The sequence below is a fragment of the Calonectris borealis genome, chromosome 19 (assembly GCF_964195595.1).
Source record: "Calonectris borealis chromosome 19, bCalBor7.hap1.2, whole genome shotgun sequence".
Lineage (NCBI taxonomy): Eukaryota > Metazoa > Chordata > Aves > Procellariiformes > Procellariidae > Calonectris > Calonectris borealis.
The window spans coordinates 6,485,057-6,508,499 of NC_134330.1; the positions used below are offsets into that span (position 1 = coordinate 6,485,057).

Sequence of the window (23,443 nt, forward strand, 5' to 3'; positions counted from 1 at the left end):
GACCCCCCTGCCTTGCACCGGGTGAGAGGGGAGCTGTACGGCTCTCCTATGGCTTGATGCTGGGTGAAATGTCTGTGTGTGGACCCAGCGAGGGCTCCTGGGAGCCTCTGCACCTCTGGGGGTGCTTGTCCCACAGGGCTGCTGGGATCACTGGCTCCCCGGCAGCCTCGGTGGCTGGGAAGCAGAGGAGTGTCCGGGCGCTGCTGCTCAGGGCCTGCCAGGAAGAGCACGGCTCGTCCCAGCTCCGAGGGCGGGCAGGGAGGAATGGCCCTGTGCTGAAATAAGTCTGCAGAGTCTCAACTAAATCTGCCTGTCCAGGCTCCAGCCGCCCAAGGCAGGGCTGCTACCAAATTTTGGCACCCAGCGATGTGCAGAAAGTGGCCTGGTGTCCATTAAGTGGTAGAAGCGGAGCAAGTTTGTTGTCATGGGGTCCTTCCTTCTTATAAAAAGCCGCTCTGCTTGGTGTCTGCTTGCTGATGGCTACAAGAAGCCGACTTTCTCTGGGGTTGTCGTCGCCCAGAGAGAGTGGGGCTGCCGACCCCCCTCGGATCGCGCTCTGAGCAGAAAGGACCGTGGATGAACACCCCCAGCCTGAGGCAGAGCTGGATTCTTCTACCACAGCTGCCCTGCAAGTCCATACGAAATAGCTGGTACCTGCTCAGTGCTCACCAAGTCCTGGAGTGCACCGAGAGGGCAAAAAGTTGGGGGGGACAGGACACCCGAGGGAAAGGAGGAGCAGCTCCCGGGCCGTGCTCCCCCTCCCATGCATCACAGCGTGGTGCTGTCGATGCTTGATGTGGAGGGGAGCCGTGTGCTCTGGCCACCGGCGTCTCCACCCTTGTGTGCCTCGGCGGATGGGTAATGCTTAGATTTGCTGCTTCCTCCTGTCGTCACGAAGGACTGACCTGCTCTGCCGAAAACCTGCTCTTTCCCTGGTAAGATGTGGTTATTTCAGGGCAGAGAGTTGCCCTGAGCAGCAGCACCGAGCCCCTGAGGTCAGGAAATATAAAATGCCACCTTTAAGGTCAACTTTTCATACATGAGAAGGTGCCAGAGTGCAAGTTTGTGTGTTTAACACAAAACCAGCATTGCAGTATCTCACCTGCTGAGCAAAGAGGCTCGGGCTCTGGCCTAACCTGCATTTAATGTAAAAGCAGGGGGGTTTTAGGCTGACAAAGTAAGTGTCCCTGCGGGAACTTGCCCGGCTCTCAGGGCTTACCCTTCCTCCTGCAAAGCCCCATGTGACCGGTGAGTAAGTGCGGTGTTTCCTGTAGAAAGCACAGCCTTGCTCGCTGTTGCCTTACAAAAAATCTGGTAACTCTTTCCTCTAGCATCGAGGCTGTGTTTCCTACAGCATCCGGCTGCCTCCTCGAAGCATCCAGCACGCAGGGAGACGGCAGGAGAGGGGACGCCAACCGGGGCTGGGATTTCTCTGCCGGAGGCTGGCTGCTGTCAGGGGGTGGCAAGCGCTGGCTGTGGCAGCTAATGCAATATTAAAGGCGGCTGCAGCAATGCCAGCAGGTGCTGCTGGCTCAGAGGTCGGATGGCAGCCCTCTGTCCTTAGGGGTAGGGTATTTCATGCGGGTTCCTGTGCACAGGCTGTCTAGTTCCCAGCTGGGAGAGCAGCTTGCCTCGGTCACAGCTCCCCTTGCTGGGAAAATGTGCTTTTGCAAAGCGGAAGGTCAGCGTGACCGGTGTGCTGAATGAAATCTCCCTGCCAACAGCCAGCGAGAGGAGCGGGAGGGGTTGGTGGATCTGTAAACGCGTGGCTGCTTCTGCCTGCTCAGAGCCTCAGCTGAGCCCCAGGACGTGGGCATCCTCCTCTTACCCAGCCCAGCAGGTCCCTGTTTAGAAGAGAGGGGGAAGCGCTGCTTTGCTTTGCCCCAGCGTGCGAACGAGCAGCCAGGGGCTGTCTGCAAACAGCAAATGCAGGCGCTGGGCTCAGCTTGGCTCATGACTTTATTTCTCTTGTGCCAGGATGGGAGGATGTGGAGCTATTAACACTTGGTTGACTCTGTGCCCCTCACGGCAGGGCATGTACCGAGCTTAGGTTTCTGCAAGCGGGGATATATTGCAGATGTCGCAGGCCCTGCAAATGAGAGGTACGTTGGGGATTTGCAGTAACTCATGTCTCGTGTCTCTCAGTGGGCTCTCTGTGAGCACGGGGAATGCAGCGCAGAGCCGCTCACCAGCTCGGTCAGGGTGTCACTTACTCTGCTTCTTCTTTAGAGATTTGTTTTCCTGAGCATAAAACTTCTGCAATCAGAGACACCATGGGGTCACAGTTCAGGCTGGCAGCTGCAGTCACGAAGCCGTCCCTGAAAGGGAAAGCGGAAGAATGTGGATCTCTTCAGTGTACATAACTCAGCATGGCAGCATCCCCGTGGCACCCTGGCTGGAGGCCAGCTGTATTTTGGAGGGCTCAGGGCAGGGTGGCTGGTACTGCAGGGTGCACGGGGACTTGTGGCAGATGGCCTGGCGCTGCTGGGAGCTGGGCACCGAGCCTGGGAGCAGTGGGGCAGAGGGAGAGGAGATGTGTCCCAGGCTCCCTGCCCAGCTGGTGTCTTCATCAAAGCTCATCCTCTTCTCCTTCCCTGCCCTGCTTTGGTTTGCTCTGAAACCAGCGCACTGCTGGTTCAACGGCCAGCAGCTGCCTGCAGTGCGCAGCCGTGGGAGGTGATGTGGAGCCTCTGCGGGAGCTCTGCAGGCCGTAAAGGAGAGGACGGTGCCCTGTTCCCGGGGCGCTGCCGTGTCAGGGCACAGACTGGCCACGGGTTCGCTCACCTGATGTAAAAGATCAGGAATTTCTGTTGCTCCAGGCTGCCCTTCACAACAGTCTCCGTGTATCCCTTCCCGCAGCCTGCAAGAGAGAGCATCGCAGCCTGCTCCGGGAGCCCTGGTACAGCTGCTGCCACCCATCCCACATCAGTGCCATCGCAGGTAGGGGCAGAGGGGACAGCGACTGGCTGGGGCAGGGGTACGGGCTGGGGCTGGGGCTCGGGCAGGGCTGGGGAGCAGGCATGAAGGCCCTGGACAAGCAGAACTGACCCAGAGTGCAGGACTGCGTCATGACCCCCAGCCTCTCCTTGATTTGGGGAGGGAAGTTCTTCCTCCTCTGTGAGCTCTAAGCCACTGGAGATCAGCAAAGAACAAGAGCTCTGGGTAACCTGCGGGCCCGGAGCTCAGAAACAGGGTTCACAAACCCACCATGGCAGCCAGTCCAAAACTTGAGCTGCTTCAGGTAAACTCTGCAACCGCTGTCTGTTTACAAGCCCCAGACCCAGCTGGTGGATGAGCAGATGGGCTGGGAAGTGGTTCGGCTGTTCCCATCTCTCTGCCCTCTCCTACCTGCGTAGCGGATGCTTTTCCCAAGCATCGTGGTCCAGAAGAAGGGGACGGTGTGCAACTCCTTCCCTTTCTTCAGCATGTTTAAGGCAGCAATGTGACCTGTGATGAACCAGCAGAGGAAATATTTTTGTTTCTTGTAGGTCCTCAAAGAAGTGCCCCCTGCCTCTTGTTATCCCGCCGTCCCTTCTGCCCCGTTCCCTCGATGCCCCTCTCCGAGGGGAGCTGGAAAGCGAGGCGGCTGTGCTCTCTCACCGTGGGCTTCAGCCACCTGTTGGTGATGGATGCTGGACCGGTCCCCGTTGAGCAGCGCTACAGGAAAAGAGACCACATCCCCCGCAGCGAAGACATTTGGGATGTTGGTTTGCATGCGCTAATGGGACAAAAAGCAATTAGTGCAATGATGAGAGGGATTGGCACTGGGTGTGGACCAGGAATACCCAGCTGGCACTTACCAGATCCACCAGGATGGCACCGCTGTCATCTCTGGCAATGGAGGTGCCCTTCAGAAATGCTGAGTTGGGGAACACCCCTGCAGAGAGAGGAGCAAGGACAAATGCAGCAAAGCTCCGCAAAGGCAGGGAGGAAACTGAGCCTCAGCCCTACAGCAAGCACGTGCCCGTGGTGCCTGTTCAGCCTGCTCAGAGCAGAGCAGCTCGCAGCAGTGACCGGCGCTTGGGCTGGTGCTGAGCTGTTCCAGGGCAATAAAACCAGGGCCCAGAAGAAGGCATGCGGTGATAGCACAGCAGTGACCTGCGGAGCTCAGCAAGCGTGCCGAAGTCGTACTGAGGGTGTAAGTAGCTCCTTTCCTCCTGCCATTGCTCATGGGCTGCTGACTTTCTCCAGGTGTTTGGGGCCAAGAGGTAGGGTTGGATGATAACAGAGTGGGAAGGAGACTGTAGGAAATGGTGTCCTGGGAATGCACTGGGATGCTCTGGGCTTGCTGGCTGTTCTCCCCATTCCCAAAGCCGTCTCTCTCTCCCAACTGGGCTTCTTACCTATTCCCACCACTACCACATCTGCGGGTAGTTTCTCTCCACTGGCAAGAACAGCCTCTGTGACCTAGGAAGGAAGCAAGAATCGTTAACAAAGGGTTAAAAACTCTGTCCTAATTCCTGCAGCCTCCCTGCTGCCTCATTCTTTGCTGTCTTTTTTCTTCCCCAGGTTCAGATCACCTTGTCCAGCTAATGTGTGTTGCCAGGAATGTAAGAGAAAATCACGCTCTTGTCCCTGAGATATGAACAGATACTGGTGCCCTTTGAGCCCAGAGTTGTGCTCAATGAAAAGAAATGTGAGGGTCTAGACATGAGAGAGGAAAGCCTAGATGTAGGCACTGGATTATACCTCAGTTTGGGTTTTTTCCCCTAAAATTAGCAGTTCAGGGATCACAATGCCATGACTGACCTTTCCATTCTTTCCTTTCAGCTCATGGATTTCTGTTTTCATGTAAAACTTCACCCCTTTATTTTGCAGCATCTGAAAAGGAAGAGGAAGGTGATTTGAGTATTCACTAGGAAATTCCAGGCTGTACTGCTGTAAAAACAGCCGTCCCCAGCCAAAACCCAGGCAGGCAGCTTAGCTGCTGCTCCAGGCTGCAGAGAGGTTTCATTTGTGTCCCTGGCTGCTGCAGGGTGCCTGGAAGCCTGGCTTTGACCCTGCTGTCCTGGTCAGGACTGGTGCGTGAGGTGGGTCTGGGATGAAGGAGGGCTTGGGGATGAAGCTGAGCTGGGGAGCGTGACGTGTGTGTGAGGGAGGTTGGGACGAGCCATGTGTGCACAGAGCTGTACGTGAGCAAGGTGGCTGGGCACGCGGGGTTGTGACTCAGCGCAGGGGCTGGATTTCCTGGGCTGTTGCGGATCACAGGGCTGCTTGGATAGCATGTGTTATCTGTCCTAGAAATTAGCACCAGGTTTTCCGAACCTTCATGGTGACACCTCCAACCTGAGGACCCAGCGCATTCTGGAAAGGGAACTCCTTTTTTTCCACCACTGAGATGGCACCAGCCTTGTCTGAGAGGAAGGCAGCTATCTCCATTCCTGCAAGGGAAAGGCATGCTGAAGGTAAGCCTGCTGCAAGCATGAACCTGCACCCTATTCCTTGGAAACCTTTTCCCCTTCCAGGTGAGGAGAACAAATCTGATGTAGTGCCAGTGCCTAACTGCTCTTCTATGTATTTCTGGGCTGAGGTAGTTAGCCCCCCTGTTCTTTATTCTCATGCACTTCGGACCCAGATATTAGGAAATGCAGAGAACAGCTCCTGGTTGTGTACAAAAAAGCTCCCTTTCTGTGCCTTACCCCTCACTTTCCCAATGCTTCTGGGGAGTCCAGCTCCTCTGAAGGACAGTGACCTTTTCATAAGGCACATTTCCCTCTGTCCGTGTCCAGGAACTGTTTATAGCTCTCAAAGTTTCTGGCTATCAGAGGAAAGAGTGAGTGCCTGCTGTGTAATGCATACCCCCACCAGCTATAGGGCTCCGGGGAGGAACCCAGCCAGGCAGTGAATGAACATCGCTTCCCCGAGGGCCTCTAGTTAATCTGCACACGCAGCAGAAATGGGTTTCAAGGCTATCACTGATGATTTGATATCCACTCCAGCCTGGTACCTATGAATGAAGCTCCTATGATCACCAGATTCTTCCCAGTTGCCAGCTCTAAGATCTTGCTAGAGTCTTCTGGGGTTTGGAGAATGCACACGTTCTGCAGGTCTGCACCTGGGACTGTGAGGGAGCTGGAGCTGAAAGAAAGAGAATCCAGATACGTCTCATGATTAGAGATGAAACAGAAAGAATGGGGGGGGGGAGCACAAACGCATGCAATCTCTTGGCTGTGTCATCCTATCCTGTCCTTTTATCTCATCTCCTACCACCTCCCTCTCACACACCTCTAGAAGAGCCCTCTTGTCCTGTCTAAAATGCTTTGTGCACTCACTGGCTGCCTGTTGCAATGAGCAGCTGATGGTACTTCTGAGAGGACCCGTCCATGAAGTGGACCTTCTGTTTCTGGAAATCCACTGATGCTGCCTGCAGGAGAAAGGAGGCAAAGATCAGCAGGTACCTCTGGTCCACATCAACCCATTCTGCTTGCCTGTGACTGCATGCTCTATTTCTGGACACCCAGATGAGATGAGGAATTCTGGAGTCCTCTCTCTCACTTCCTACAGGTCCTAGGCTTTAGGAGCACTAAGTGTGACAGCACCAAATCTGGGTTCCTCCAAGGGATGTGCAGAAGGCCAGTTTCAAGGGCCACCCTCTTTGTATGTGACGGGCACATCTGTCCACGGGTAGCACAGATCAGTGTGCACACCATCTCTAGCACTGGCCTTGGAGTGCTGTCCCAGAAGATAATGTGTGTACTTAGGCAGAGCCCTAATTTGTATAAATATAGCCCTATGGCTGCAGGTGTGGCCATCTCCTCCCCACGTCAGGGACAGGACCACCCATTGAGGACGGAGCTCAGCAGCTCTTGTACCTCTTTCTCTGTCCAGAGCTCTATGCCATTAGCATCGAGGAATTCAGGTTTCCTCACGTAGATGTCCTCAGCTTTCAAGTTCATTTCCTGGAAACAAAGCAGAAATATGAAAAAAAGCAATTCTTGCAGCCAACAATACTCTTGCAGTGGTTACTGGGAAATAAGGTTTCATAAGAGGTAAATTTTGCATTAGTAAATCACAGCTCCCCACACTGCCCCATCCCCATCATCTTCTTGTCCCCCCTCAGAAAAACCCTCAACTCAAACTCTAGTGGGAAGAACTCAGTGAAAGGGGATAAAACCATTAGCTTATGGTGGACACTGATCAAAGACTTTCTGGGAGGAAGAAGTGAGATGTTAGCTGGAAATTATACCCCTTTTCCTTGTGGGTGCCTCAGCACTCCTGCTGCCTTGCCGGAACGGCTCACTCGATTGCTCAGCCTGGTCCTGAGTGTGGGCCATGTCCCTAATTCACACGGGGTACCCAGGCACGGTCCTGCCCTTCTCACGTACGAACCTTGCTCAGTTTGGGCTTGTCATATGGAACATGTTTCTCTTTGGTGACCATGATGATCCTGCCAGTAAAGCCCTCTTGGCGAAGCGTCTCGGCACACGCCAGGGCAGCCACACCTACGAGAGATGCTCATCTCAGCCCTCCTACAAGTCACTATGGAATAGAAGGAAGAAGGCAAGTCCTCCCTGGAGAAGAGAGTGGCAGCTCACAGCATCTGTGGGGAGGGCACAGACCACTACACTGACCTCCCCCTAGAAGCAGCATCGTGTCCCGGTTGAGAAGGCATCGCTTGCTTCTGTCCTTCACCCTCAGGCTGCTTTCAAGATCCTAGAAGAAACTAAGTGAGAAATGCTGAAATCACGCCTAGCCCAAGGTGCTGCTTGTGCTTAGTGACAGCAGGTAAGGTCAGTACCTTCTTTTTTGCTGTAACAAACACTTTTCCGTCTTCCACTGTTACCTGCAGGGGTAAAAGGAGAGTGCATTTAAGTGCTGCATTCATGAGGTTGTGGTAGGAGCTTTCCTGGGAGGGTCTGGTCCAGTGGGCCATCTGTCTGATACACCGGGAGGGACTTGTAGGGATCTTGGATGTCAGATGATGCTGAGGAGCTCATGAGCTTTTCTCCTCATCCCAAGGGCACTCAGGAAGAGGTGTAAATCTTTTTTCTTTCCAAAAGAGCTGTGCTGGCTCTGTGATGTGTACGAGGATGTACGGCATCACCTTCGATTGAAAGGAGCTTTAGGACAGGGAGTTACATGATCCCAAGAAATTGTCCCATGTGTAGCCCTGCGTGACCTGGACCACGGAGCCATGGCCAGGGCAGGATCCCTTCAGCTGGTGCCGGGAACACGGAGCTTGTGGGAGTGAATGAATGCGAGTGGTATGGAGGACACGGCCCAGGCTTGGAGGAGGAAGAGACAAGGCGGCACCTTAAAGCAGGGAAGGCAGTCCAGAGAAGGGTACTCCTCGATGTCTCCGGTTTTGATGTTAAAGCAGGCACCGTGCCAAGGGCAGCGCAGCCTCTCCCCTTTCAAGACTCCTGCAACAGAAAACCCCCCACAACCGAGCGGTGAAGGCTGACCTCCCTGACATGGCTGCTCCCCCTGCCCAGCACCAGGGTTACCTTTGCTGAGCGGGGCACCATAGTGGGGGCACTTGCTGCCCAGGGCGCTGAACTCCTTCTTGTTCCTCACCAGCAGCACCGGGTAGCCGGCCACCATCACGTCGCACAGCCTGCGGGAGAGGTGGAGAGGTGCCTGCCCCAGGGAGCCGAGGCTTGGTGCCTCGCAGCCAACGTGCTGCCTCAACAACCAACATGGCGGCTGCCAACATGGCGCCTACCAACATGGTGGCTGTTGCCATGGCGATGCCACCCCTGCCGCCTGCAGGCCAGGCCTCGGCCTCCCCCCCGCTGGGTACTCACTCTCCATCCCCAACGTCAGCCTCCTTGCAGACCTCGGCAGTGACGGTGTCGTTGCCATCCATGCCGGTGGCTGCGGGCAAGCAGAGGGAGGGGTTGGCCGCCATGGATGCTGTTGCCTGTAGGCGCTGTCTTTCGCCCTTCGGCAGACGGTCCTCCCCGCGCGCCCTTGTGCCATCGCTGCAAAATCCCACCCCAAAATGTAGGACCCCCACCGCCCCGGCTGGGAGTGGGTCAGCACCGCGTGCTCAAGGGATCCCAAACTCCCGGTACCACAGGAAAAAACCCACAACTGGCAGAAAACGCACATTTCCTCCCTTTTTTAACTTTGTCTCCAAACCCAAAGCCCTTTTTTTCCTCCAGCTTAGCCCACTTTTTTGTGTTCAGCCCCTTGTCCCATTAAACTCAACTGCAGCGCAGGGGGAGCAAGCAAACGCGATTAATGACAGTCGTGTCGTAAATCCATACAATTATTTATGGCGAGGCACTGCTACCGTAGCCCACGGCTCCCCCAAATCGGGGTCTGAAGAACCGCTTCAGCCTCTCCCAAACCTCTCCAACATTTGTGCGAAGTTGTTATTTGCACTAATTGCCATGAAAGCAGTAATTCCTGCCCAAAATGCCGCTTGGGCTAGAAAGGAGCCAAAAACCCTGGTCCTTAGCACTGTCCTCACCTTAGCAATCAGCTGAGAGGCTGATTAGAAATCTCTTTTTTGGAGAAAAAAAGGAAGAAATGGAGCAGAAGAGGGTGGTTCGAGGCAGGTTTCGATGCAGGATGGTGACTTGCTCCTGCAAATCCCCACCGCGCCGCTGCCCCGCTCCCGGGTTCCTTAGGAGAAGCATCGGTGGGTACTCACCCGCTCCCGCCATGGGGGGCTCTGGCACCTGTCCCCCGAGTCAGAAAGCCACCACCGCCACCGTCCGCGAGTTTCTCCTCCGCCGAGGTGACACCTTCGCATCTTATCGCAAGTGCTCTCCCCGCCGCCAGCCCACGGCTGGGTGATGCTCTCCCCGAGTTGCGCAACATCCCCGTCGGTCAGGAGACGCATCTCCTGGAAGCGGCCGCCTGCCAGCGAGTCTTATCTGATTTCTGCAACTGGTCTGTGCCTAATTAAGTGTATTTTGCTCGGGTTTAGAATTGCAAAAGAATTGAGGGCACGTAGAAATTATGGCGCAGGTGTGGTCTAAAGACCGGGTGCGTTGTGTGCAATGTGAACAGAAACTTGAGCGGATGCAGTGACACCCTGCTGCGGCTTCCCATTGCCCCTTTTCTTGATGGAAAGCGCTCTAACTCAGTGTGACGTGGTTTTGCGGCACTTTGGAATGATATCACTACTTTTTATATATTTCTGTAACATTGAAAATTATTTAATTTGATCTTTTTGTAAGATCTCTCTCCGTTGATTTTAAGGAACGTGAAGCATTCAGCACCTCTGCACGTGCCTTACGTCCCAGCTCTGCTTCTGGTTCAGTCCACCGATGGCCAGACACGTGGTCCCGTCGTCGTTTGGTCCCTGAAGGATGGCACAGACCAGCGTGATCCTTGCTGTACTATTTTTGCAACAGAGTGGGAGTTGCAAAAAAACCGGGAGTAACGCCTACGCTGTTTGTGTCTACTCCAGTTCTTATCTCTATTTCACAGTCGATATGTTTCACAACCTTAAAATGTGCCTCAAAATTTAGGGAAGGAAAAGTTACTAGCAGTGTGCTTCCATCATCCCCCTTGCAGAACCGGAGCTTCGCAGGGACCGGCTTTCTGCCATGCAGCACATTCCCAAATCCTGCGTGGGGTGGGATAAAAATCCTTCAGTGGGCATGGCCTGGAGAAGAGGGCATACACAGGGATGCTCGGTAATTGCAAGCTGGCTTATTTGCGAAGCAGCTTGCTTCGTCAGACCCGCCAAGCCGTGAGCACACCTTTCAGTGCCGGGTGCCAGGGCGCTGCCGTGTAAGGAGTGATCTTAGCCCACGGGCGATGCACGCCCATGATGGGCGCAGGTGCGAGGTGTTTTCTCACAGTGCCAACGAGCAGCTTTCGGGCTCTGCCTTCCTGGCCAGGAGCCTGAATGTGAAGCAATTTGGCTGCCAAACGTCCCTGTTTAAACTCTCTGTAATTATTCCCCAGAAGCGTGTTCCCACGTGGAGAAGCAGCAGCCCTCGCAGAGGCATTCTTTGACTCAGCAGAAATCGCTGAAAAACATTGTTTGCTTAAGGATGAAAGCTGCAGCGCACCAGCAAAGTGGCAGGTACAAAGGTGTGCAGCTGTGGGAGGCTTCGGGACGAGTCAGGTGGAGCTCGGACCTCTGCGGTGGCGTTCGCACTGCGGGGCTGAGCAGCTAATTTGGCTGCTGGATGCCGACGGATGCTGCTGGATGCAGCCGAGCACCCGGGCGAGGGCTTTTGTAAAATGCAAAGGGATAAAGGCAAAACAAAATGCCCATCTCTGATGGGGGCAAAGAGGATGGCAAAGGATAGAAAGTTGAAAAGGGCGTTGGATGTAAGGGGGAAGGTTTGGGTTAGCTGCAGGGGTGCTGCGTTACTGTGCCTCTGAGAGCCAGCACCTAGGAACACACAATATGCCCTCGAGGGATTCAGGTGATGGGATGGTATTGGAGGCAGATTTTCGGGAAGATGCTCTGTAAGCATCTTTTGGCCCTTTGTTAGGTAACCCAGAGGTAAATACTCAGAGTGGTTAAGACCTTTGCTTGTAACACACAGCAGGATTAAACATAGGAAGGAAGAGAGCAAAAGGAAGCGGTGCCCTCAAACGCGAAGAGAGCCCAGGTAGGCATCAGAAATCTCTGACCAGACCTGCTGCCCACATTGGTGCTGACTCACACGAGCCGCTGAGCTGCCCTCATATTTTATTAGGTATTTTCGCTTTTGCTGTGTCTCTCCAGTATGGTCAGCACTCTGGAAAACTCAAGTTTAGAGGCAAAGATTTAATGCGGGTAGCTCTCCTCCCTTCAAGTCCTTACTACCATCAGCTGGTGCAGCACGTTTCTTCATGCCGTAGTGCAGCGGTGGCTGTGTGGATCTATCCTTGTCCCACCTTCGCTTGTCCCCAGCTTGCTCAGGTCAGGGTCCTCCCCTGCCCTAGCAGACCTGCCGATTTTAACCGAGCATTACTCACAGAGTAGAATGTTATTGAAGTCTGTTCAGGCGCAGGAAGAGGAAGTGAGGTGAAAACTGCAGCAGATCTAAAATGATTAATGGGACACCGCTTTCAGAACAGCTTGGTTTGTGATATTAATAATGAGAGAATTCAGGAGGGAACCTAACCTGCGGAGCCGGCAGCAGCAGGAGACGCAGTTAGGAAGCTCCTGTGCCTATATTTTTAATGCAGGAGGAATCGAGTGGCTCAGCAACGTGTGATGCTGCACGGAGTGGGTGTAGGGGCTGAGACGTGCTTCCACCTTGCAGAACTCATTCTGAACCTGTCTGAATTGCAAAAAGAAGCATGTGGTCATAAATACATCAGGGTGTAACCAGAAAGCACAGGGACATCCGTCAAGAATTACTTCAGCTTGAGAATGGTGAACTAAACAGGGAAAAAAATGTTTATCCCACAAGGAAAGAAGAAATGGAAAAGGCAATATTTAATGGGAATGAATTTGCTTACATGGTAACAATAATTATATGTGCTGTTTCACATTTTCTTCTTAAGCGTTCATGTTTGGCGATGGCGAGAGATGGGATACAGGCTGGGCGGACACTTGGCCCCACATTTCACTGTTCACCACACGGAAAGAAGGAGCCTGAAACATTACTAACAGCAGCAGATAAACAATTCGGAAAGTAGACAAATTTGGGGCATGTCAGCTACTGAAAGCAAAGGAGAAATATAAGAAACTGCCCGTGCTGCTGTGCTTGAAGGGGTTTTGCCAGTCAATGGGTCTGTCAATGGAATTTTTTTTTTATCCCACGGTCTACCTGTGCAACTGGAGTGGGAAGGAGAGAGCACATCCTTTGCGCAACCAAAGCATGGCAGGCGGTCTGGCCCAAGCCCTTGAGAGACAGCTGAGCCCGCAGCATCCTTAGGGATGCTGTACTGTTGTCACAGGTTTCTCCTATAGGTCCCTTGTGCCAAATCCTGAGAAAAAAAAGACTTCCAGTCCCGGGAAAAAGGAAGAAGACCAAAAGCAAGAGTATCCAGAGCAACCTGCCATGGGGTGGTTTACCATGTGGGCAAAGCAGGCTCTGCCTGGGTGGCTCTGGCTCTCGGGTGAGGGCAGCATTCCTGCACGCCAGGCTGCAGAAGGCAGCGTGCTGTACCCGGCCAGGCAGCGGCCAGCAGCTGGTACCAGAGCATCCCGGCACTGTGAACCTCTCCGGAGACATTGTATTATTCAAGGAATGATGTCAGGAAGGATGACCAACCTAGACAGCAGAACATCCCCTCGGGGAGCTGAGCTCGCAGGCTTGAGCAGGGTGAACGGACGGGCTGCGGTGCAAAGCCAGATGATTTCCTCTGCCGGACAAGGTCAAGTCCTAAGGTCAGTGGTTAAGTGATGCACACTTTGGCATTTCTTGCATTAAATCCTGGAGCTGTGTGTACAGGGGGAAATGGAGCTAAGGGCTGGGGAAAAAGGTAATAAAAACTCTCCACCCTGTCAGTGCTAGCAGAAAATCTTCTGCTCACCACGCTCACAGAGACTGATGTGCCTTTCTCCTGTGGCCAAGCTGAGTATATCCCCAGTTCCACCTGGAGAATATCCAGCTTCCACATCAGGAAGGTGTTTCTGGTTGGAAGGAGCAGACGCTCAAGTTTGCATTGATTTCAGCTCTCTTCACAGCTACCTCTGCAATGCCTGGGCATGCTTTGCCATACACAGCGTGCATTTTGCACAGTAGATCCTTTCATAAGTGTGGAGTTACAGACTTTCTGAATGAAAACGTGGATATATAGAGTAGAGCTTTCCTATATCGTCTGACTTCCTATGGTCTAGCAGATAGAGCAGTGACACACTTCAGATAAGGATGAAGAGGTTAACTAATTAAAGTTTGGAAGCCAAGCTGCTTGATTTGTTTTGAAATCTTGGACTCCTCAAATTATTTTAGGCGTGAGCCAGGTCTGGCATTAGAAGAGCAGATGGGCTTTATGCCTCCCTGGCTGGAGAGAGGCAGATTAAGGGAGCGAGGCTTTCCAAAAACAGGAGCATGACTTTTGCCAGAAGGACTGTGCCGTGTCAGAAGCTCCCACATCTGTTGGCTATGGCGAGCCCTGGGAGGTGTTTGAGAGCAGGGGAGACTCCTTCTCGTGTAAGGGATGGCAGAGCTGCGAAAGCACGCCCACACCCCCGTACAGAAGCAGTGGTGAGCATCTGGGGGAGGACACAGTTTATCTGGCAGAATTCATATGGGGGATTATCTGCCGGCTCTTTATTGTGGAAAATGTATTGTCTCTCCCAGATGTGCTGCAGAGAAACTCCAGCCTGAAAGAGGGAGGAAAAAAGCCACTGTCCAGCTATTGAAAAACCTGCTGCACCCTCGATTTACACCCGGCTGCTGCTGTAAAGCCCCTGCTATGGCATTAGCTGTGGTCCCCACCGCGTTACGGGATGGACCTAGGCACGTCCTTGCTGGAAGTAGTCCCCTGCCTTGCTGGGAGCAGGCACCGGCAGTGACCCATCACCAGGCTGAGCTGCCTCCTTGCAGAAAATGAGGCCGTTTGGGGACTGTTGGAAAACTTCTCGAAATTTGGGTGAAAAAGACAGTATCTCCAAATAAGGTGTGAATGAAGAGTCCCATCAGATGGGGCTGCTCTGCCCGGCTCTCCAGCGAGCGTGCAGGGACCTCTTGTGGCAGCAGTGCCCGAGAGCTCCTGTCCCTGCTCTTCTATACGGCTCCTTTTGGGACAAGCCTGGCCTCTGAGCCTGTGGCATGTGGCTGAATATTTGGCCTGATCTGGTGTCAAGGGACCTGTTTGTAACTGGGCTTGGAAGTCTCCAGCTCTGAAACCGTCCCCAGTTAATGCCATTGCTGCAGAGGAAGGGAGAAAAGGCTGGAAACAGGGCTTGTGAGAAACCACTGCCCAATGGCAAGTCCTGGTAAAATTAAGTAAAATCTGGGCTAAAATTATCTAAAAAGTAGTATTTATGTAGCTATTGCTAGCGCTGTAGCCGTGGGATCAAAGCCCCTGAACCAAAGGCTCAATTAATCATGGCTTAAATTCCTCCATGCGGAAGTGGTAGGTAAAAGCTCTCCAGTGTCCAGAAACATTTTAACTATTCCTGTCCCCATCCAGAGCCTGGCCAAATGTTCATCTTTCAAAGAATAACACCATGAATAGAGGAGCCCCTGGGACAAACGGGGCTGGGCTCGCAGGCGTTTCATGGTCTGGGACTTCTCCCGATGGCAGGCGGAGGGCAGGGTTGTCATGGTGGAAAGGAGTAGTCGAGATTTCCGAGGCTAAAACACTGCAGACAACTTCTCATTAGGAATCATCTCTCTGTAATTTTATACTGCAATTAATTGTTAAATTATTTTCCTCCTCGGTGCCCTGAGCAGCCTGGCATCTCTCCAAGGCATGTCTCCCTTTCCTCTGCGTATCTTATGCTAAACAGAAATGTCTTTGCATTTGGCCTTCTCAGTAACAGATTAGCCTATGTGATCCTTCAAGTCCTAATACATGAGATTATTTATAATCCCTCGAGCAGTCAGGTCTGCCGATTAATTCAGGCAGCGTCTCTCCGCCCCTTAACCACTATGAAATTACATTGTCTGGTCCGGCTTTTAAGCAAATTTCTGCAGCATGAACAGATGCTTTTCTATTGTTTGGGAGTATCTCATCCCTCTTCTTCAGATCTGATTAATTGCTCCCCTCCTCAGTGTCCCTTCCATCAGCATATTACTTGTTGATGTTTTAGTGTCCATCACCCCAGCCAGGGCAGCGACTGAGAGCTCAGTTTCCACACGTTTTCTGTTTCAGCAAGGAGAAAGTAGAAGATTTCATCCGAAATTAATACCTCAAAGGAGAGGCAGAGTTTGACATTAATCAAGTGTGTACACGGTGACTCATCCCGTCTGCAGAAGAGAAGCAAGGTCTGTGCAGCACTCACGCTTCTGGTGGAGACATCAAAAAGCAACAAGGGAGCGATCAAATTACGGGAAGCTGGAAAAGCAGCACCGCTGTATGATAGAACTAACGAAATTGTGGGTACGGGATCCTGAATTCCCACAAACGCCAGACAGCAGAGCTGGGGTATCCCAGACTTTGGGGAGCTCTTCTCGGGACCAGACATGGGACAGGAGGATGGAGGACAACAGTGCTATAGGCAGAGCGTTTTTTTTTTGCAGGGCAATTAGACCTTTTTGCTTGTTTGATGTGCAATCAGACCCGGTGGTGTGTGTCTGCGTGGGTCCTTCCCCAGGGTGAGGGATGGCTCTCCAGCATGGTGCAACGGTGCAAGAGCCTCACTGGCATCACGTGCTGGGGATGCTTTGGGGCGAAGGACCACCGGCCGCAGCATCTCACGGGTGAGGTGTTCAGCCACCCGGTGCCATCGAGGCAGAGGAGGAACCTCGGAGGAAGGAGGAAGATGTCCCCAGCTCCAGCACGGGGACGGGACACCCAGGCTTTCGCTCCGTGGCATGCTTGCAGCCGGCTTTTGGGCTGGCCGTCGTTTCTGCCACGCGATGCCCGGAGGAGGCTGACACACACCCCGCCGTGCTCATTTCCCGTTCCCCCCTTTCCCTGAGTCACACGCTCCGAGGGGAAGCACTGCCCCTGCGTGTCTGCGTCTCTCCGTGGGGGGATGCGGGAATGCCAGTGCCAGCAGCGGGGCGGCTCCCGCAGCCCACCCGGCCCTTCCCTGCGGGGACAATTCTCCTTGTTCTTTCCCCTCCCCGCGCCGGTGTCGCGCATCCCGGCTGGGACAGGGCGGCGCCGGGGCGCTCGGGGCGGGTGCCCGGGCGGTGGCGGGGCGGTGCCGGTGCCCGGGGCGGTGGCAGGGCGGGCCCCGGGGTTGGGCGAGGCGGAGCCGTCGGGCAGCGCGGCTGGTGCCCATGGGAGCCCGGGAGAAGCAGCGGGCCGGTGGATGCCCATGGCTTTCAGCCCGGGGCTGCTGTTGGTAGCCGGTTCCTTCGCCGCCTTCCGCCTGCTGAACCGGGAGCTGGAGCGGTTGGTGCCGCCGCCGCCCTCCGCCCGGCGCAACCGCTGGAAGTGGCGCAACATCTGGACGTCGCTGGCGCACAGCGTGCTCAGCGGCGGCGGGGCGCTGGCCGGGTGAGCGGCCCGGGCACCGCGGAGCCCCGGAGGGCACCTGGGGCTGGGGGGGGGCACCGGACTGCTGTGGGGGAGCGGGGGCACTAGAGGGGAATGGGGGCGTCGAGGGGCCCCGACGGGAACCTGCGGCCAGGGGGGCACCGAGGGAGATTGAGCCCACCGGGGGGGGTGTGTGTGTGGAGGTGTTGGGGAACCTGAGGAGCACTGGGGAGGGTGTGGACCTGGAAACTGGGGGGCACTGAGAGATGGAGGAGGGATCAAGGGGCACAGGGGGACTGAGAGGCACGGGGGCAGCAGGGGACAGGGAGACTCCGGGGGAAACAGGAGGACGGGGGTGGTCATGGGGGGATCAGGGGAACAGGAGGGCTCCAGGGGGGAGGTCAACAGCACCAGGTGGGCACCAAGGACACTGGAAGGGAATTGGGGGACCAGAGGCACTGCCCGGCATTCACAGCCCCTCTCCCCGCAGGTTCTGCCTCCACCCTGGGCTGTCTGAGGACCTGGTGGGCACGCACCCGCCTGGGGCACACAGCCTGGTCGCTGTGTCCGTAGGTGAGGTGGGGGGAATGGGCTGCCCCCTGTTCTGCCCCACGGGGGGTCTCCAGGGGCTCCTCGGTGCCTGACACCAGCCCCTCGAGCCACATCGTGGGCAGCGATGTCTCAGGCACCCCAGACAATCGCCCTATTCTTGGCAAAGGACAGTGGCTCCTTTCTGTCCCACGGCACCCGCAGCCAGGAGGTACTGGGCACCAGGCTGCCCGCCACCGTCCTCATGGGGCAGCCAGGGCTTGTAGCATCCCAAAAGTGCCCACGATGGGAGGCGATGCAGAAAACCCTAAAGCCTCAAGCTAAACCTGCCAATGTGGAGGCCAGGAGCTTTGAGTCCTCTGGCTGTGTGAAGCCTTTCCTCTCCCCTCCCCTTGTCACCTTCTTGCAGATCTGTCACCAGCCCTGCGGTCAGTGCTAACAGGCTTCACGGCATGGCTGCAACTCAGCAAGGAGGTTTGAGTATCTAAAATATCAACGTGGGGCTGGTTTGGTGGCAGCGAATCCTGCAGCTGTTAAGGGCTCCAGGCTGAAAGGACGTGGGGTGGGATCCGATCCCAGGATGGTAACATGGGTGAGGATCTGTGCGCTGCCTTCGCTCTCACCCTTCTCTGGGAACAGATCCAAGTGATGACTTAGTTAGTGCCTCTCCCTAGGAGCACAGAGTGATTGCAGGAGGGACCCAAAACACAGCAATTCCCTTCTGCTGTGTGTGATCCTGCTCTGTGCCTGACTCACCACCCACCCAGGACTTGGGCTGAGCTGTGGCCATCACTTCCCCAGAGGGGCTGCTCAGCCCAGTCAGGTGCAGAGCCTGCCGGGGGGGGGTCCCTTGGCACAGCCCTTCCTGGCCCCGCTTCTTTGTTCACAGCCCCTCTGTTCCCAGGTTATTTCCTTGAAGACTTTGTGGACATGTTGTGCAATCAGAAACTTCACCAGTCCTGGGAGCTGCTCTTCCATCACTCTGTGGTGAGTCCACTGGCCGGTCTCCGAGGGACAGACCCTGGCACTTGTGCCACCGGGGAGGCTGGGGGACCTGCTGCTGCTAGTGTGGGTGTTTGCTGCCTGCTACAAAATCCGATTTTTATGGCTGGAGAGAGGAGCCCGGCAGCCCAGACAGCAGGGCTCGGAGCTCCTCTTGGTCCTGTGGGACTTCTGTACTCTTCCAGGGTCTGCAGAAAGGCACCCAAAGATAGGGTAGGAAAAAACCCCAAGTGTGCACAGAGTAGGGGGGCAGAGAGCTGGGCCAGGGGGCTGATCCCTAACTCGCTGGACAGGCAGCGAGTGACCCAGGCATCCCCGCTGGCACAGGCGAGCAGCTCGGCTCCTGCCGGCTCTCAGCCAGTTGAGCAGCTGCCAGGAAGGGCTGCACATCGCCTCCTTCCACCTCCCGCTCCCCGGGGTGCTTTCCTCTCATTTGTGTCAGAGCCATGGCCACAGGGCTGGCGTGGCTGGAGCAGCAGGAGCTCCACATCAGTGCCCTCTGCCTCCCTTGCTCCTGGCTGCACCCAGCGTGGGTTTCTCTTTGATCGCCTCCGATGTCCGGATGCCGGAGCGTTGTGGATGCTGCAGGGCAAGGGGGGTGGCACAGCCCGGAGCTGAGCAGCAGAGATGCTGTGGGGTGCAAGGGAGGCACAGGGGTCTGCTGGGCCTGGGGATGGGGGGACAGGGACAGCGCTGGGACCTACCTGGGATGAGGCAGGGGAGGCAGTGGTCAGACCTGCTGTCTTGCAGAGCCCAGCAAGCCCCGCGGCTCTGCCGGCCACTGCTCGCAAATCAAAAGGTCATCTCCACAATAGAGCTAATTCAGGCCAAGACAGTGACTTAACGAGCAGGGAGCAGATAATCTCATTAAAGAGTCAATACAGAGAACAGCATTAATGGTATAAACTGAAGAAAGGACAGAGTGTACTAAAGCGCAGGCAGGCATAGCCTGTCCCCCCGCCCGGCAGGGAGGGTGCGGGGCAGGAATCGCACCCACTCTGCCCCCAGCAGCCCCGTCCTCTGCAGCCAGCAGCCCCAGGGTGCTTCATGCCAGGCTCGGGGCATCCCACGGGGCTCTCTAATGCACTGAAGCCACTTAATCCCTCCAGCGTGCCTGCCCTGGGGAGAATCCCTGAGCCAGCAGCAACCATAGCCCCGGGCTACACGCCTCCCTTTCTGGCCCATTCAGCTGTTCACTGTGTGCGGAAAAACTTGCTGGGCCACAACCAACTGCATTCCCCAGGCCACAAAAGCAGGGTTAGGTTTGGCTGCTCTGTCTCCTCTGCCAACCTGGAGTTCATAGAAGTGTTTCCCTTTCCTCTCGCTGGAAAAAAAAAACCCGCTCAGGTTTCATGCAACGGTGGGGAGGCTTTATCTTATGCCCAAGGCTGCAGCACTGGCTGGAGGCTGCAATGCTGCAGCGATATGTGTGGGGTGAAGATCAGTGGTTTGGCACTGGCATGATAACCGCTTCCACCTCTGCTCCACGCTGCGCCCGAGCATGGAGGGCTCCATCTTGCAGCAGCTGAGAGCAACCAGCTCCAAAGCTCAGCCTCTCTTCTTTCTCCTTCCCAGGTGATTGTCTGCTTTGGCATTGCAGTGTTGCTCCATCAGTATGTCGGGTTTGCCCTCGTGGCTTTACTGGTGGAGATTAACTCCATCTTCCTCCACCTGCGGCAGATCCTGCTCATGGCCAACCTGGTGCACACCACCTGCTACCGCCTCAACAGCATCGTCAACCTGGGCACCTACGTGGTGTTTCGCATCGCCACGCTGGCCTGGATGACTCGCTGGCTCTTCCTCAATCGGGAGAACGTGCCCTCGGCAACGTATGCTGTAGGCACGGTGGGCATGGCAATCATGACGCCCATGAACATCATCCTCTTCTACCGCCTGCTGCGTAGTGACTTCTTCAAATCCAGCTGGGACATGCAGCGGGAGAAGGAGCAATAGCCCCCTTCTCCGCAGGGTCCAGGGGATGAGCAGCCCCGAGCCCATGGAGGAGGACAGCAAAGCGCCGTGGAAAGTGAACGTGGCTGTTTCAGTACCTTGCGTGGAGGGTCCACACTAACAGAGCTTTTTTTGTGGCTGCAGATCCTGGGCTCTGCACAGCAGAGAAGGTGCTCACGGACCAGGCACTGGGGCTCTGCTCCCTCCGCACCTTTGGATGAGGTGGTTGGATGACCGGGAGCTGCTCAGAGAAGCCTCAACAGCTCTCCCAGCTCCCCGAGGCATCGCTGAGATGAGAAGGGAGCAGAAGAGCACTGTTTCCCCACTGCTTTTCCAGACATCCAAACACCACAGTATTGTTTCTAGCCCCTTCGGTACTGCAGCCCGCAGCGTCCCATCGGCCAGGGGACACTGTGCTCAGCCCTGCGTTCTCTGTGGCACTTTCCATGGCAGCACCACCAGGCAAGAGAGGCTCCAAGGCTTCGCCCTCAAGGCCGGGGCCAGTAAAAGCCAAATCCTGCACTCATGAGTCCTCCTTGAGGAGATTGTCCCAGGTGGGTGATGGAGGGAGAGGCTGAGAGCTGTCTGGGTGGGATGCTGCCCGCTGTGGGGTCCAGGTCAGGCGCAGAGCACTGGGCAGCCGGTGCTGCGGTGCTGTGCTCAGGGACGGGCGGCCAACTTCTCTTGACAACTGGAGCTTTTTCCGTGTTGTTTTGTTCCCAGATATGTTAAGTGCCCATAAATGAGCGTGGGAGAGCGTTGAGTCACTGGCCAGGATGATGCTGTGTGATGGTCACTTCCCACCGATGTGGAGTTTTCAGGCATAGGCATCTATTAGGATTTAGGCATCTATTAGGAATGAAAAGTTCTGCTGCAGAGCCCAGGGTAATGCTCTTACCCAGCAGCAAGAGCTCTTACTAACACGAGCTTTTAATAAATGGCTTCAAATGAAACGGCTTGAGGGGAAGGGGCTTCGAGGGAAAAAGGGACTCAGCACCCCAGCCTCCAGGGGTGTCACTGCCTAGCACAGTGCTTCTTATCTTATGCCTCCTCGCCGCGGAGCGAAAATACACTGGGCCCTGGCACAGCCTACTGCTCTTGGTTTTTTTTTCCCCCTCTCCTTTCTATGGAGGAAGATGAAGGTTTCTCCTGTTCCTGCTGACGCTCTCCTCCCCTCCTAGGCAAGGGGAGGCTGCGCCTTCCTTGGGGCTGGCAACTGGGAGGCTAAATGGCGGCAGGAGTGGTGCCAGGTCCCGCCGTGGCTCTGCCTTTAGCCCTGCTGCCCTAAGCCGCTTGTGACCTGCGGGGTTAGGAAAGTGCTGGCTGTGAAATAGGGCAGGCTGCAGGCAGAGCACCCAGCACGTGGCTTCGCTGCTCTCATTCCTGATGCTGGACGCCAGCTTGCAGCAAAGCTAGGATCCTTGTGGTTCGCTCTGCCTGTCCCTGGAGACTTCCTAGGGCAAGGAATCAGAATTTTTTGATTTTTTTTTTACTCCACATTTCGTTTTCCCCACTGATTCCGACACACTGAACTGTTACCCAGCAGCCCAGCACCATGTATAAAAGCAAGATCATCCCACTCGGGGTTACGTGTACCAGTTTTGAGAAATCCACTGGATCTGTTGTGCTTTCTGTGTGGCAAATAACCTTTAACTCAAAATCTCTCATTTGGTTTGAAAAGCGGGGGGACAGGCTGAAACAACGTGCTGCTCGGAGTGGGCGGCATTTGTTTCCAGGAAGAAAATAAGGGAGCAGACACATTTCTGCCTGGGCAGGGAAAGACGAGCGATGCATGTGGGCAGTGGGAGGCTGGAGACGACTCATGGCCAAAGCCGCTTACGTTTCTATTTATGGAGAGCGCAGGGAAGCTTGCAGGTGCTGGAGAAACCTACTCCATGTTTGGGTTTGTCACCTCGAGCGGTGGTTATGTGCCCGTGTGCTGCTTGCGGCTCCCAGCCGGAGCGGAGCTGGCAGCCAGGGCTTTCTCTTTGGTTTGACCCATGTACACCCAGTTTTTCAGGAGCTGCTCCGCTGATCCCTGCCCTTAGCACAGCCTCTGCACCCACTCAGCAACGCTGGCTTTGTCCTCCAGCCTCTGCCCACACCAGGGACGTTTCTCAAGGCCTGGATTGCGTTACTGCATTCCTGCCATCACGTGGACGTCGTGTACCCCGGGGTTGAGGGCCCGGGAAGCCTGTTTTGGGAGCCTCTAATCGGACGTGATTTTCCCGCAGTGCTACAGTGGGATAAGCGGCGGCTTTGCCGCTCACTGTGGCCGGACACGGGGGTACCCTGTGCTTGTCCCTGCTGATGAAAAATGCCACAGCCTTGGCTTGAAGGGCTTTGGGAAGGGACCTACCCCTCTAATCCCCCTGTACAGGGGTTCACGAGGCTAGAGGGAGCATTTCCATCCGAAAATTAATTGCAAGGGAGCTACGCCCCAGCCTGCCACCCGCCCACATTCCGAGAGCCAAGATCCCCTCCGGCACAGACCCCTCTCCCCACGGGGACCCCCCAGGGAGCCCCTGCCCTGCCGAAGCCCCAAGGCGAATGACTGCCTGGCTGCAGGGCGGCCTGCGGCGACGTGTTAAGCCCAGTTGCCCGCCCGCAGCGAGCTGCACCTCGCGTTTTCGCAGGGCACCGGGCAAGCACGGAGGGCCGGGGGGCGTGTGTGCTGCTGGGGGGTGGGGGCGGGAAGGGGGCACTGAGCGTCTGGCTACTCGCTGAGGCGTTAAGGGCCGCAGTACGGCCATGGGGGCAGTGCTGGGGGGGAGGCGTCGCCCCCCCGGGGCCTCTGGGGTGCAGCGTCCTCCTGCCCTGCCGGGGGCTGTGGGGTGGGCCCAGGCTCGGGGCGGGGGAACACGGTCCCTGGGGGGGGACGACACGGGGGGTGGCCGAGGTGGGCACTGCCCCCACTGAGGGGGCACTACAGGCCCGCGCCCCATGGGGGACCCCCCCCACCCTACAAGGCCCCACGGGGGGGGCCCGGACC

General features: G+C 55.8%; 2 protein-coding genes and 1 long non-coding RNA gene across 4 annotated transcripts; 2 read left to right on the plus strand and 1 right to left on the minus strand.

Annotated features, from left to right (window-relative positions):
- Positions 1-1,682: 1,682 nt before the first annotated feature.
- Positions 1,683-9,647, minus strand: LOC142090597 (apoptosis-inducing factor 3-like). Its single transcript, XM_075168745.1, is given in 19 exon segments — positions 1,683-1,844; positions 2,210-2,318; positions 2,785-2,860; positions 3,349-3,447; positions 3,601-3,718; positions 3,801-3,877; positions 4,344-4,407; positions 4,750-4,821; positions 5,266-5,381; positions 5,948-6,078; positions 6,273-6,364; positions 6,813-6,899; positions 7,330-7,442; positions 7,572-7,653; positions 7,739-7,783; positions 8,254-8,363; positions 8,448-8,557; positions 8,748-8,817; positions 9,602-9,647. Coding segments are annotated over 19 exon segments (1,746 nt in total). The 5' UTR covers positions 9,615-9,647.
- LOC142090601 (uncharacterized) lies at positions 2,074-4,132 on the plus strand. The gene is made up of 3 exons (XR_012676592.1): positions 2,074-2,102; positions 2,860-2,940; positions 3,489-4,132. It is a non-coding gene; the product is annotated as an uncharacterized LOC142090601 (long non-coding RNA).
- A 7,055-nt stretch (positions 9,648-16,702) lies between the features above and the next one.
- Positions 16,703-22,102, plus strand: TLCD2 (TLC domain containing 2). Of its 2 annotated transcripts, XM_075168751.1 has the most exons (4): positions 16,703-16,971; positions 17,441-17,523; positions 18,404-18,486; positions 20,077-22,102. In XM_075168751.1, exons 1-4 carry the CDS (start codon positions 16,784-16,786, stop codon positions 20,452-20,454), a joined length of 732 nt encoding a protein of 243 aa, XP_075024852.1. In that variant the 5' UTR covers positions 16,703-16,783; the 3' UTR covers positions 20,455-22,102. The 2 variants fall into 2 exon arrangements, with proteins under 2 accessions (XP_075024852.1, XP_075024851.1); XM_075168750.1 differs by lacking the exons at positions 16,703-16,971; positions 17,441-17,523 and adding an exon at positions 17,535-17,927.
- Positions 22,103-23,443: the final 1,341 nt, after the last annotated feature.